The sequence below is a fragment of the Lactuca sativa genome, chromosome 4 (genome assembly GCF_002870075.4).
Source record: "Lactuca sativa cultivar Salinas chromosome 4, Lsat_Salinas_v11, whole genome shotgun sequence".
Taxonomy (NCBI): Eukaryota; Viridiplantae; Streptophyta; class Magnoliopsida; order Asterales; family Asteraceae; genus Lactuca; species Lactuca sativa.
The window spans coordinates 188,463,232-188,478,180 of NC_056626.2; the positions used below are offsets into that span (position 1 = coordinate 188,463,232).

At 44.0% G+C, this 14,949-nt stretch overlaps 1 protein-coding gene across 1 annotated transcript; it reads left to right on the top strand.

The window, feature by feature from the left end:
- Positions 1–10,413: 10,413 nt before the first annotated feature.
- Positions 10,414–11,769, top strand: LOC111877143 (uncharacterized). The gene is made up of 5 exons (XM_023873676.1): positions 10,414–10,559; positions 10,601–10,846; positions 10,889–11,009; positions 11,175–11,365; positions 11,520–11,769. The coding sequence occupies exons 1-5, from the start codon at positions 10,414–10,416 to the stop codon at positions 11,767–11,769; spliced, it is 954 nt and encodes a 317-aa protein (XP_023729444.1).
- The last annotated feature ends 3,180 nt before the right edge of the window (positions 11,770–14,949 follow it).

Genomic DNA, 14,949 nt, shown 5'->3' on the forward strand with positions numbered 1-14,949 from the left:
CTAAGAATCAACATCAAAACTGAAGAAGGTCCGAGCAAAATACCTCAATATGATCTCTAAGAACTCAGAAATCACCACAATTGCTCCTCCTTCAGCCTCCTCTTGACTTGGTCACCTCCTTCTTGCAAAACACCCACAAAAGGATCAAGAATGGCCTCTCCTTCCTCACAAACGCTCTAGATCTCTTAGGGTTTCTCTCTGGGGGTTGGTGGCCGCAAATGACGGCCCTAAGGGCCTTTAAATAGGTCTCAAACCCTGGAAATTAGGGTTTCATTAAACAGCGTGGACTCGCTGAGTCCACTCATGAACTCGCCGAGTCCAGCTGTGAACTCGCATACGAATCTGCGACCATACTCGGCGAGTTTAGACGCCAACTCGCCGAGTCTCCTCATAATTCCCAAAACTAAAAGAACAAAATAGGATACCTGGGAATCCGGATGTTACAATTCTCCCTTACTAGAATCAGTCTTCGCCCTCAAAGTCTCACTCTGCAAACAACTCTGGATGCTGCTCCCGCATCTCACGCTCTGGTTCCCAAGTCAACTCTGACCCTTTCTGATGCTGCTACTGGACCTGAAACAGAGGCACCTCCTTGTTCCTCAAAACCTTGACCTTCTGATCCCTAATCGCTACTGGTCTCTCAACATAATTCAAGCTCGCATCCACCTGAATATCTTCTAATGGCACCACTGCCGACTCGTCGGCTATACACTTTCGCAGCTGCGACACGTGGAAAGTGTCATGAATCTGACCCAAATCTGCTGGTAACTCCAAACGGTAGGCTACCCTGCCTACCCTCGCGATCACCCTGAAAGGACCAATATATCGGGGCCCCAACTTGCCCCTATTCCTGAATCGAATAACTCCTTTCCAAGGAGAGACCTTCAGGAGCACGAAGTCGCCGACCTGAAACTCGAGCTCGGACCGGAGACTATCCGCATAACTCTTCTGACGACTCTGAGCGGTCAACAACCTCTGCCTGACCTGCTGAATCTGTTCTGTCGTATGAAGCACGATCTCGATACTACCCATCACACGCTACCTCACTTCTCTCCAGCAAATGGGGGTCCGACACCTCCTCCCATACAACAGCTCAAAGGGCGGCATACCAATGCTCGAATGATGGCTGTTGTTATAAGAAAACTCTGCCAAGGGCAAATACGTGTCCCAACTCCCGCCAAAATCCAACACACATGCTCAGAGCATGTCCTCGAGCGTCTGAATCGTCCGCTCACTCTGCCCGTCAGTCTGTGGGTGGTATGCGGTACTAAAATGCAGTTTTGTACCCAATTCCTCATGAAACTTCTTCCAGAACCTGGAAGTGAAACGTACATCTCGATCTGAGACAATCGAGATTGGCACTCCATGCCGCGATACCACCTCTCTCACGTACAATTCTGCCAACCTCTCTGCGGAAGAGCTCTCACTGATGACCAGGAAGTGAGCACTCTTCGTCAACCTGTCCACAATCACCCAAATTGCATCTACACCCCTCGCGGTCTTTGGCAATTTGGTGATGAAATCCATGGTAACCTGTTCCCATTTCCACTCGGGAATCTCTAATGGCTGCAACTTACCATGTGGACGCTGGTGCTCGGCCTTAACCCTGCGACAGGTCAAGCATCTCTCTATAAACCACGCGACATCCCTCTTCATACAGGGCCACCAATATTCCCTTTTCAGGTCCAAATACATCTTAGTGGCCCCGGGATGGATCGAGAATTTCGATCGATGAGCCTCTCCCATCAAAAAGGTACGCGTTCCGCCCACGGACGGTACCCATATCCGACCCTGAAATGTCATAAGCCCCCGACTATCGGTAACGAATTCCGATACCAGCCCGACAACTTGCTCTTTCTTCTGGCTTTCTGGCCTCACAGCCTCAGCCTGGGCCCCAAGAATAGCATCCAACACCAGGGTCATCACTGTCAATCTCATACAAACATCCCGCAATGGGGCGCCCTCCGACCTACGGCTCAGTGCATCGGCTACAACATTAGCCTTGCCCGGGTGGTACAGGATCTCACAATCATAATCCTTGACCACGTCCAACCACCTCCTCTGGCACATATTCAGGTTGGGCTGATCCATCAAATACTTCAATCTCTTGTGGTCCGTGTATATCGTACACCGAACCCCATATAGATAATGTCGCCAGATATTGAGGGCAAACACTACCGCTCCCAATTCCAAATCATGAGTGGGATATCTCGACTCATGAGGCTTAAGCTGCCTCGATGCATATGCTATCACATGCCCCCTCTACATAAGCACCGCTCCCAATCTGGATATCGATGCATCACAAAATACCACAAAATCCTCCATCCCTTCCGGAAGGGCTAATACTGGGGCCTCGCATAATTTCTGGCGAAGTGTCTCGAACGAGGTCTGCTGCTCCGGACCCCAAGAAAACACAGCACCCTTCCGGGTCAACTTGGTGAGTGGCACGACGATCTTGGAGAAATCCTTAATAAATCTCCGATAATAGCCGGCCAAACCCAGAAAGCTCCTGATCTCGGTGGGTGATCTCGGCACCTCCCACCTCATAATCGCCTCAATCTTGGCCGGATCAACCAATATCCCATTCTGGTTAACGAGATGCCCCAAAAATTGAACCTCTCGTAGCCAGAACTCACATTTGGAGAACTTGGCATAAAGCCTCTCCGCTCTCAGAACTCCAAGGATCTCCCTCAAATGCTCCTCATGCTGCTCTCTGGATCTCGAATACACCAATGTGTCGTCAATGAACACGATCACTGAGTGATCCAACATTGGTCTGCACACCCTGTTCATGAGATCCATGAACACCGCCGATGCGTTGGTGAGTCCGAAAGGCATCGCCACGAACTCGTAATGCCCATAACGAGTCTGGAATGCTGTCTTCTGGACGTCCTCCTCCCGCACCCTCACCTGATGATACCCAGACCTCAAATCGATCTTGGAGAACCAAGATGCTCCCTGCAACTGATCGAACAAATTGTCGATTCTCGGCAACGGGTAACGGTTCTTGACCGTTAGCTTGTTCAACTCCCGGTAATCAATGCACATACAGTGTGAACCATCCTTCTTCTTGACAAAAAGAATAGGCGCCCCCATGGCGAACTGCTCGGCCGAATAAACCCCTTCCCCAGCAGCTCCTGGAGCTGCGAGGATAACTCCTGCATCTCAGGAGGCGCAAGGCGATAGGCGCAGCTCCCGGAACCAATTCAATACCGAACTCCACTTGCCTCTCCGGAGGCACACCCGGCAACTCCTCTGGAAACACATCCAGAAACTCACGCACTATCGGGACCTCATCAACTGACCTCGATCTCTCTGAATCAACCCTCGCATCCATCACATATGCCACAAATCCCCTACAGCCTTGTTGTAGACTCTGTCTCTTTCTGGCGGCCAAACAAAATGCTGACCCAGCACGTGTACCCTCGCCGTACACTGTAAGAACTCCCCCACTAGGGTCTCGAATCGTCACCAATTTACGCTCGCAGTCTATCACAGCTCCATATCGACTCAACCAATTCATACCGACTATAACACACACGTCCCCCATCGCGATCGGAACCAGATCTATCGGAAACTCCACACCGAAGATCTCAAGGACACATCCTCGAATCACATCTGAAGCATATACTGCTCGCTCATCAGCTATAGAAACTTGCAGAGGTCAATCCAACGCCTCTCGACGGATACTAATGTGCTGACTAAAAGTTACTGAAACGAACGACCGAATCGCACCCGAGTCAAATAATACCAAAGCAGGCACAGAACTCACAAGAAAAGTACCTACGCACATCATCATATAAGCATAAAAACCCAACTCAAATAAAAGATGAAAAGAGAATACATACCAGCCACAACATCGGGCGCCGCGCGGACCTCCTCCGCAGTCAACTGGAATGCTTTCCCACGAGCCTTCGGTGCCTCGGCCTTCACCGACCGAATCTCGGTAGCCCTAGCAGCAGGCGCAGATCCCTGCGCTGATCCCTGAAGTAGCTGAGGGCACTTGGCCTTCCGATGGCCGGTCTGGTTGCAATGAAAGCAAACCGAAAATCCCTTGGGGCAATCCCTCGCAATATGCCCCTCCTTCCCGCACTTGTAACATACTCCAGCCCTGCACGACCCCTCATGACTCTTACCGCACTTCCCACAAGTGCGGCCCTTCGCGACCCCAGATCTCGAATCAGCGGGTCTAGCCCGCTTGGCTGCCGGCTGAGACTGAGCTGGTTGCCGATCAGCCCTCTGTGACTCGGCCTCCTCCCTAGCCTGAGTCTCCAACTCAATCTCCCCCTTCCAATCATTTGCCTGGAGCTCAGCAAATGTCCGGTAAGTCGAGTTTGCCACAAACTCCCGAATGTCTCTCCTCAGCACACTCAGATAACGGCTCATACGAGCCTGCTCAGATGACACCTGCTCAGGGAAAAACATCGCCCTCTCATGAAACTTCCTAGGGTCAAGAACTCCTGAATCAACCATTCCCTCTCCACCGGGGGAACATACTCCTCTCTGAACATAGCGGTGAACCTCTCCCAGGTCACCTCGGAAATCTCAGCTAAAGTGAAGTTCGCCGTCACGAACTTCCACCAATCCTTCGCTCCCAAGCGGAGCTGGTTCAGAGCGAACCGAATCCTCAAGTGCTCTAGACAAGAACACGTATAGAAACATCCCTCGATGTCAGAGATCCATCTCATAGCGACAATCGGGTCCTGCGTCCCATCAAACTCGGGTGGCTTTGTGTTGCTGAACTCTAGAAAAAACAACGAGTCACCTCCCTAAGGTCTGGCAGCAGCAACAGCAGTAGTAGCTGCAGCTGCAGCAGCCTTAGTCAGCACGACATACCACTCATCAAAAGTCTCAATCAATGTGGTCTTGATGTCCCCAAACATCTCAGGAATCTCAGTTCGGATGGCAACAACCACCTCCTCGTGAATCAATCGACGGATCTCCTTGTCGCTGACACCACTGCTCTCAGGTGTGTGTCGAGTCCCAACCATGATGCCTCTGAAATACAACAATAATTATCAGAGACTCGATCGAGCATACTCATACTCGATGACACAACCCTACTCGTCCTCTATTGTCCAAAAGATTCTTACTTGGAATGCCCACTGATCCGGTGTCTTCAGTAGTACGGGCCCAATACTACTGACAACCCCGCATCAGCATTCACTCCAAGTCCTCCTCTTTGGATCCTAGATTACGAGTACTCTACTCTCATGAGCTCCTAACAACTATCTACTCGTTCTCAAAGCATCTCAGCAGGAGAAATCTCCTAGGCTAAGGCATCACAAATCAGGCCACTCTAGTCCTAATATGTATACCTAGCCTACTCTAGCATGCATAATGTAACATAACATATCTCATAACACATAATGTAAGGGTACTTTTGGGGATTCACCATTCCAGCGCTGGCTGATCGTACACACGACTCTGCTCTGTTTGTCTCAAAACTCTTTTTACTCTTTTCAAAAATTTTACTTCATTATCAAAATTTTTCCTCAAATCCTCAATTTGAGTTCAGATACGCCCGAAGATGCATCCGAATCCCTCAAATCAAGGCTCTGATACCAAATTGTAACACCGTAAAAATTTGAAACAATTTTTCACTTTGAAAACCATAAAATAGCATTCACATTCATTTTAAAAACATTGTATCAACATTGTATCAGTACAAAACCCCAAGATCAGAATATATATATATATATATATATATATATATATATATATATATATATATAACTCTAATGTGTGTTTGTACGAATCATGCCGGCGCCTTCCCGCGCTCATCACTGGTACCTGAAACACATAACACAACAACTGTAAGCATAAATGCTTAGTGAGTTCCCCAAAATACCGCATACAACACATACGCCACTCGAGGCTATAATACGACCCTATGGTCGATGTGTCTCAGCGGGACCCTCTAGTCCCGTAGCTCGTTGGACCCTCTGGTCCAGTCATAGCTCGTTGGACCCTCCGGTCCGGTCTATATCATCATACAACATACATATATCACATAGCACATAATCTCATACATAACACATAAGACCCTCTGGTCATCGCATAATACCACTCTATGTAACGTATAGTGAGAAGACTCACCTCGGTGTCTCGGTAAATATCTGACTGGGAAGAAATGTGATATAGCCTCCGCCTAAACACATAAAGTAATACTCTCATAAATACAACTGTACTTAGCCCTAAAAGTCAACAAGGTCAACGGTCAACCTTAGACCTGACTCGTCGAGTGCACTAGGGCGACTCGGTGAGTCTACACGTGTCCACTGACTCTCTTAGTCCCTCTCTTGGCACGTCGAGTACTTCCCCTGACTCGACGAGTTCCACCTGGCATGAATCACAGGGCCACCCCGACTCAACTCGCCGAGTCTCAAGAACAACTCGGCGAGTTCCGCCTTGAACTCCAGTCCCCCTAACTCTCCCTGACTCACCGAGTTATTCCTCAACTCGGCAAGTCCACTCACTGAGTGATTTACGGGAAACCCTCATCCTACTCGCCGAGTCTATTCTTCGGACTCGGCGAGTTCATGCCATGCACAAACTCCACAGGCCTCCTGAGGTCAGATCTGTTCCATACATTCATAGATCTGGCCTTCCCAAGCATGATAATCACGTAAAGTTCAGACCTTGACACTCATATAACATCTAAATGGTCTAACTTGGTGATTTAGGCCCAAAAATGACATCCCAAACTCATGGCTCCCAAAATAACTCATAAAGCTCCAAGGGTTAAGGTCTCTGGACCTCTTTGGGTCCAGATCCAGAACATAGACTCGAGAAGGGACCAAATGCTCCACTTATTCATCCTCTAAAAGGGTTAGAAAACCCTAACACTAAGAATCAACATCAAAACTGAAGAAGGTCCAAGCAAAATACCTCAATATGATCTCTAAGAACTCAGAAATCACCACAATCGCTCCTCCTTTAGCCTCTTCTTGCCTTGGTCACCTCCTTCTTGCGAAACACCCACAAAAGGATCAAGAATGTCCTCTCCTTCCTCACAAACGCTCTAGATCTCTTAGGGTTTCTCTCTTGGGGTTGGTGGCCGCAAATGACGGCCCTAAGGGCCTTTAAATAGGTCTTAAACCCTGGAAATTAGGGTTTCATTAAACAACATGGACTCGCCGAGTCCACTCATGAACTCGCCGAGTCCAGCTGCAAACTCGCATACGAATCCGCGACCATACTCGGCGAGTTTAGACGCCAACTCGCTGAGTCTCCTCACAATTCCCAAAACTAAAAGGACAAAATAGGATACCTGGGAATCCGGATGTTACACAACTTATTTTATGTCGGTTTTAAAGCATCGATAACAATAATTAATAATCTTGAGTCTCTGAGGAATATGTTTTTTTTATTGGTGGTGTTTTGGATGATTCTAAGATGACTTGGGTGTCATGGAAAAAGGTTATGGCTCATCAAAATCTTGGTGGTCTTGGGTTTGGTAGCATTTTTTTTTCTCTTAATTGCAAGCTATTTAAGTGGATTTGGTGATTTCTAGGTAAGCCAAATTCTTATTCTGTTGGTACTATTCGAGCTCTTTATGGCCAAAATGGGGCTTTGGATGTTCCTCCAATCACTTAAAGTAAATTTGCCTTGGGTAAATATTTCGAAAGCTTTTTATTCTCTTCGTACAAAAGGTTTGGAATTTTTTAAATTTTGCAAGAAACAAGTGGGTGATGGTGCAAATACGTCCTTTTGGAATGATGTGTGGTTGGGCTCTACGTATTTTAAAGAAACATTCTTTGAGTACGGTTAAAGAAAAATTGGCTAACGAAGACGATGTGGCTTATTCTTTGCGTCAAAAGCCACGTGGAGGTTGTGAGGCCGAGCAATGGGCTGCTTTGAAGTCATTGGTTCAAGGTGTGGTTCTGTCGAGTCAACATGATAGGTGGGTGTGGGATTTGTATGGTTCAAGGACTTTTACGGTTGCCTCTGCAAGATTATTTATTGATAGGCATACATATATTCCTACCCTGCGGAAGAACAAGTTGGTTCCGAAAAGGTTAATATTTTTGTATGGAGGATTTCTTTATTTAAGCTCCCTTCTAGAGATAACTTGGTGAAGTGTGGTTTGGATATTCCCTTTATTTTGTGTCCAACTTGTCAATCCGATGTCGAATCCATTAATCATCTTTTCTTCACTTGTCATGTGACTGCTTCTCTATAGAAGTTGCTTGATTTTTTGGTGGGATATTGACATTCCTCAATTTTTTTTTGTTTTGGAGACTGACTCTTTTGGTTCAGGAACCTGCACATAGGAGGTATTACTAAAGAATTGAAGCAACTTGTTTTACTTTTATGTGTGTGTTATTGTGTTTTTCAATCTAAAAGATTGAATAAAGCCAATATTTTTTATTTTATTGTAACACAACCTTTTTTTTGTGTCAAATAGGTCTAGAAAGTTTAGACCGGTTTGAATAGATGGCTCCATGATCTTAAACCTTATTTTTCTTATGTAATCGTTTCCAAGCCTTTGCTAGTGTTTATTGAATTCTGTTGTTAGAAAAAAGGACCAAAGAAGTCTAAGAAGTCCAACCAAAGATTGAAGGTATTATTTGTTTTATTGTGTCTCTAAGTTGCATAGATTGTTTGAGTTAGATTTAATTATTATGAATCTGCAGATCAGAAAAGTTATTACTTTCGCTGTCCCGATATGGTCTTTGACTAGACTCGTAACCCATCATGAATTGGATGATATTGATGTTGAATGGACATTGATTAAAGTGTAGAGTATGTAGGGTTTGGACTTAATAATGAGGTTGAAGATGAGCAACAAACAGATGAAAGGGAAGTCCACTAGACTCGTAACCCAATATGAATTTGATGATATTGGTGTTGAATGGACATTGATTAAAGTGTAGAGTATGTAGGGTTTGGACTTAATAACGAGGTTGAAGATGAGCAACAAACAGATGAAAGGGAAGTCCGTGAAGTACTTTTTTTTAATAAGTGTTGGTTTTAGAAATCCTTTTACAAATGGGTTGATTTCAAATTGCTTTGAAAATTGTGTTGTTTTGAAGATGGCCCACAAAAAGAAAAACCAAATGAATGTTCCTTATATATATATATATATATATATATATATATATATATATATATATATATATATATATAAATAAAAGTTAGATATCATACTTTCACTATAGATGGAACTAAACACCTTGGTGGATTAAGAATGACCATTAAGTTTAGTTCGTCAAAGGAGGCTCGTGAGTTCTTGGAGGACAAAACACGATGGCAGGAATGGTTCAAATGGATGGTACTCGAAGAACACAAGGATTTAAGTTATGAAAGGTTGGCTTGGCTGAATATCTATGGGGTCCCATTAAGATATTGGGATGGGGATAATTTCTCCCGTATTGCCACCAGATTTGGAAAGGTCATCATCCCATTTGACAACATTCATGACAGGAGAGACTTATCTATGGGTAAGGTGGGTGTGAACACAACAAGAAAGACGTGGATCAATGAAGAGGTTCAGATTGGTGTAGATGGAGCAGTATATGTGGTTGGAGTCATTGAGTATTCTGAAGAGTGGTCGCCATTCAATCCCTGTCACTCTGATAAGGTGGCAAAAGAGTTCGACTCCGATGTTGGTGTAGATGATGATGATGTAGAAGAAGGTATTTCTGATACATGGCTGCATGAAAACGATAATGAATTAGAGGAAAGAGAATTCCGGTCCGATAGCACTCCGAAAAATCAACCGGAGAAGATAAGGTGTCAGGATGAAAACGGAGAGTCTCCAGGGAATCCTGTGAATGAAGTTGAAACAACTGTTGATTCCACGATGAGGATTTCCCAAGGCGTGGAACTAGTCAACACGGATAATTTATGCGTGTCGATTGGAAGTCCCCAGGAAGTAAATACTAATACGGTAATCATGGATACCGAATGCAAAGTGACAAAAGATTTGGGGAATACGGGTATGAAACCTACTGATAATGTTGTTGGGCCTAGTATTAATAATGAGTTGTTTGATAGTGCTGGGCCAATTCTTAATTCTTCCCCTCCAGCCCAAAATATATTCACCACCCAAAATTGTACCTCGTCATCCTGCTCTAGTCGGTGTAGCAGTGAACGAAAGTTCAAAAGAAGGAAAAGGGCCAAAGGTTGTCGCTCCCCTCCCACCGCCGATCCCACTCCAGTAAACAACTCCTCATCCCAATATGGCGTCTATCCTCGTCTCCACAACACTAGTGTATCACTGGATCTTAATAGGGACCCTCCCATCTCAGTATCGACTCATAACTCAACTGATGGTCAAGACAAGACTGTTCCTAATGAAATTAGGCAAACGGTGGTCATGGGACTGAAGTTGGCTTTCAAATTGAGCCTGACAATCAAATCCTAGCTGAGGTCGTGGGGAGATTGGGTGGTAGGTAATCTAAAGCAATGAGCTTCCTGTCTATCAATGTAAGGGGGGTGGGAGAGGATGCGAAAGTGGGTTGGGTAAAGAGATTGAAGATAAATCATAAAGCAACTTTCGTGGGGCTTCAAGAAACTCAGATATCGGATTCCTCCAATATAGATGTAAATGGGTGTTGGGGTTCAATTTTGATTATGCTGGTGTTGATTCCAGCGGGCGATCAGCTGGACTCATCTCTATTTGGGACTCCACTTGCTTCCAAAATTTAGAAGTAATCAAGAATCGGTGCTTTCTAATTGTCATTGGCAAGTGTAAGAACATAGAAGGTAATGTAAACACGGTTAATGTTTATGGTCCCCAGTCCCCATCTGAAAAGAAGAAGGTATGGAATGAACTACTTAGAATTATAAATGAAAGAACCGACATGTGGGTCGTGTTTGGGGATTTCAATGTTGTGAGGTATCCTAGTGAAATATGTAATTCCCATTTTTGTCCCTATAGTGCTCTTGCGTTTAACAGATTCATTCAGAGTGCCAACTTAAAGGACTTCAACATGGGCGGGGAGAAATTTACTTATATGAGCCGTGTCGATGCCAAGCTCAGTAAGTTGGACAGTTTTTTGGTTAGTCCAAACTACTTATCTTTTTTTCCCCTCAGTGCTGCAACGGCTCACCCGCGGGAGCTTTCCGATCACAGCCCCATTACCTTAATATCCATTGAGTCAGATTTTGGACCGATCCCGTTCAAACTATTTAACTCCTGGCTTCTCAGGGATGGTTTTGATCAGGTTGTAAAGGAGGCATGGAACCAATTTGTAGGGTATGGTACCCCTGATGTGTATTGGGCTGCCAAATTCAAATTATTGAAGGATTCGATTAAGAAATGGAGGAGGGACGCGAGTCTTACTGAAAAGAAGGAGTATAATGACACTATGACTTTGGTTAATGAGTTAGAGAAGCTTGCGGCGACTAGACCACTGTCTTCAGCTGAAATGGATGTCTGGAACATGGGTATCAAAAAAACTAACGGAGTGGGAACGATTTAAGGCCTTGGACTTGAAACAGAAAGCAAGAATTAAATGGACCATCGATGGGGATGAAAATAGTAAGTTTTTTCATGGGTACATTAACAGTAAAAATAGAAGAAATCTTCTTCACGGCCTCATGATTAATGGTCGCTGGTCAACTGAGGCTAATGAGATCAAAGAGGAAGTTTTCAGATTTTATCTTAACAAATTCTCCGAAGATCATGTATGCAGACCCAAATTGAGTAACTCGCAGTTTAAGTCAATTCCAATGATGGAAGCCATTAGAATTGAATCCCCTTTTAGTCTAGAGGAGGTGAAGGCTTCGATTTGGGATTGTGGAAGTGAAAAAGTGTAACGCCCGTAGATCCGGGCTAGTCAATTTAGAGACAATAAGTGTCGAAAATAACTTTTTGGCAAAAGATTATTTATAATAAATAGTCTTAACCAAGTTGTATAATAGGTCTCAAGGTTTCTGTACATATAAAGAACGCCGAAATCCGAGTTATAACGAAGAAGTTATGGCCCGTCGAAGTTTTACGGCAAAACCGGCACGGCACCAGGAAGCGTAAATAGTGAATTTACGATAGAGCGAGATTTAGCCTTAGCAATATAAAAAAAAGTTGTAGAATATGTTAAACTAAGAGCATCGATAAAAAGAACGCCCAAATCTGACTTCGTATGAGGAAGTTATGATTTTTCTAAGATTCGGCTTAGCAGTACACGGCCCGAAACTCGAATTTTAGTTCGAGCTGTTTTTGGCTTACATGACCTAAATGAGAGTTGAAGATCTCATTAATAGGAACTCAACGGTAAAAAGATGGACGAAAACGGTGTTCGTATGAAGGAGTTACGAATTCTTCGCGGTCATTTAACAGTCTAAACGCCTCCTACTGTTAAATTTGAGATCGGTCGAGAGTTAGCCGACAGAGTCTAAACGAAAGTTGTAGATTTTGATTTTACCTACGCGTGGATATAAAGAACGTCGAAAACGGAGCTCGTATGCGAGAGTTATGATTTTTCTAAGTTCGAAGGCTGATACGCGATAGGGGGTGACGTGGCACCACCAGAATTGGACACGTGGCACCACCAGAAGGCCACCACATGGACCAACTCGGCGAGTAGGTCCCCCTACTCGGCGAGTCCATCAGATATTTTCACTATAAATAGAGGTGTCGGGTCTAGCCTTCTCTTCACACCTCCCAAACTCACTTTCTCTCTCTAGTTTCTCTCTCTAGCCTCCCTAACCCCCCTAAAAGCCTAGGTAAACCCCCTAGCACCCGAAGGAAGCCCCGAGGCTCCCGGAGTCCCGATAAAAGAGCCTTTCGGCTCGGGAACGCTGCTCCAGCGAAGCCCGGTTTTCCAGAAAACTCGCTGTAAGTGAGCTACGCCTAACCTATCTTTAGTTTAGCTTATGTTTTAATATAGTAATGTTATTAGGACCTTATAACAAGTACTTGGGCTATTATTATGGGTTATATAAGTATCGTTTAACGCTTATATAATATTAATAATAGCTAGACTACTAATTAGTCGCGGTGAATATTAGACTAAACCCTAGTGGCAATGATACTAGGTTTTGCCGAAGGAAAAGTGTGTTAAGAGTAACAAAGTGTTGTCCAAGCGCCGAGTCACCACCTACTCAGGTGAGTGCATAGTTACTTTCAGCTTAAACATAGATATGAAGTATTTTATATAAATTACGTGCTGTGTGTGTATATTATCTGTATACTTGCTATCTATGCTGGATGAACGATTTATACATGTTTTTAATGATTTAAACTGTATATGTATTTTATATCTACAAAATGTGTTGGGTAAAACATGGGTAGATGTAATAGTTGCTGTGTGACAAAATAAAATAATGAGAGGCCTCGTTATATCTGTTCTTGATGATCTAGTCATCTAGCGGAGTATAGATGACGACCACAGACTGTTCTAGACAGTCTAGTGGAACACTAGTAGGCTCGCAACCTGTAGGTGTTTATTGGAACTGTATGTTTATTCGAACTGTGTGAACTGTGTGCTCACCAGGTGTACTCCATCCCCCATATGGTTGCCTTTAGGACTTTCATTGCCAAGGAATCCCCTTAGCAGTCGTGTCCATCCTAATGATAGTCCTTTGACTAGGTCCCTTGTGTTAGATGTTTTAAGGACGTAATGTGAGGATAACGGAAATGGGTAATTGGGTTGATTGTTTGATGTTTAAAAATAATAATTATATTCAGTTTATTTATATCACAGGTGTTGATATGAAGTGACATTACACTGAGAGATTTAAAGAGATGTAGATCACTAATGTAAATAATTGTAAGTTCTGTTTATGCTTATGTTTCTGTATTAACGATGACATCCCAAACGTTTTAAAATGAAATAAATACGTTTCTTCGAAAATGTTTTAATAACGTATTTACCATGTTTTTCCGGGAACAAATTCCGCAACATTTTTATGAAATGAAGTACTCTGATTTTTATAAAGCATAAACAAAATCGGTCTTTTCTGGCCGTGAAAATGGGGATGTCACAGTTGGTATCAGAGCATTAGTTTAAGCGAACTAGGAATATGGATTTATTTCTAGACTTAAACATAGAATGCTAAGCGATGATTGTGAGGAGTGAGCACTAGATTATTTTAGGGATTGTGCCTAAAATGCTTTTATGTGCTAAATGCTTGTGCCTGATATGCTGTTATTTGTTTGGATCTATTGTCTATTTCCGACCGGATCTGGAAAACCTTATGTGTTCAAGTTTCTAAACGTTTAATTACGGTTTTAGAACTGGCATGTAACTTTTCAGAGTAATAGGGAGATTTATACGTCTATCGTAAATAAAACTTTCTTATCTTAAATTCTCGCCTCGGTACACCGAACGTGTAATTTGGTGCATAGATCAACATGGTGAGCACTAGAAGCAGATTTGGAAGTGGTAACCCGCAGCCCGAACCACCAGTGATTGAGCATGTGCCAGAGGTAGCAGTTGTACCTGGGCCAATCACAATGACCGGAGTACAAGCAATGGTGCGGATAATGCTAGATCAACAGATGGAAGAAACAAGGCGCTTACTTCAACAAAGTAAGGACGAACTTACTGTGCCAGTACGTCAGACACCCACTCTTGAGGCGACCATCTGGGTTGCTAAGTCTGTTGATAAAGTGATCAATGGTAGTATCGCCAGCAAGGTTGAGGTTGGAAAAAAGAGGAAATTTGAGGGTTCTTCAAGGTCTGACAAGAACAACATGTCCTTGAAGTCTGGAGGAGTAGGTAAAGCAAAATGGTGTGACAAGTATGGAAGGAAACACAATGGTAGATGCCCTAAGGAAGTAACCTGCTTCAAATGCGGGAAGACTGGTCACTATGCCCACGAATGCCCAACCGAGGAAGAAGTTTGCTTTAAGTGTAGTAAAGAGGGACACTTCAAGCAAGAATGTCCAATGAGAGCTACAAAGCCAAGTGTACCGCCGAAGCACCATGGGAGAGTAACTTGTTTTAAGTGTGGAAAGCATGGGCACTACGCCGATGAGTGTACATTCAACACCAG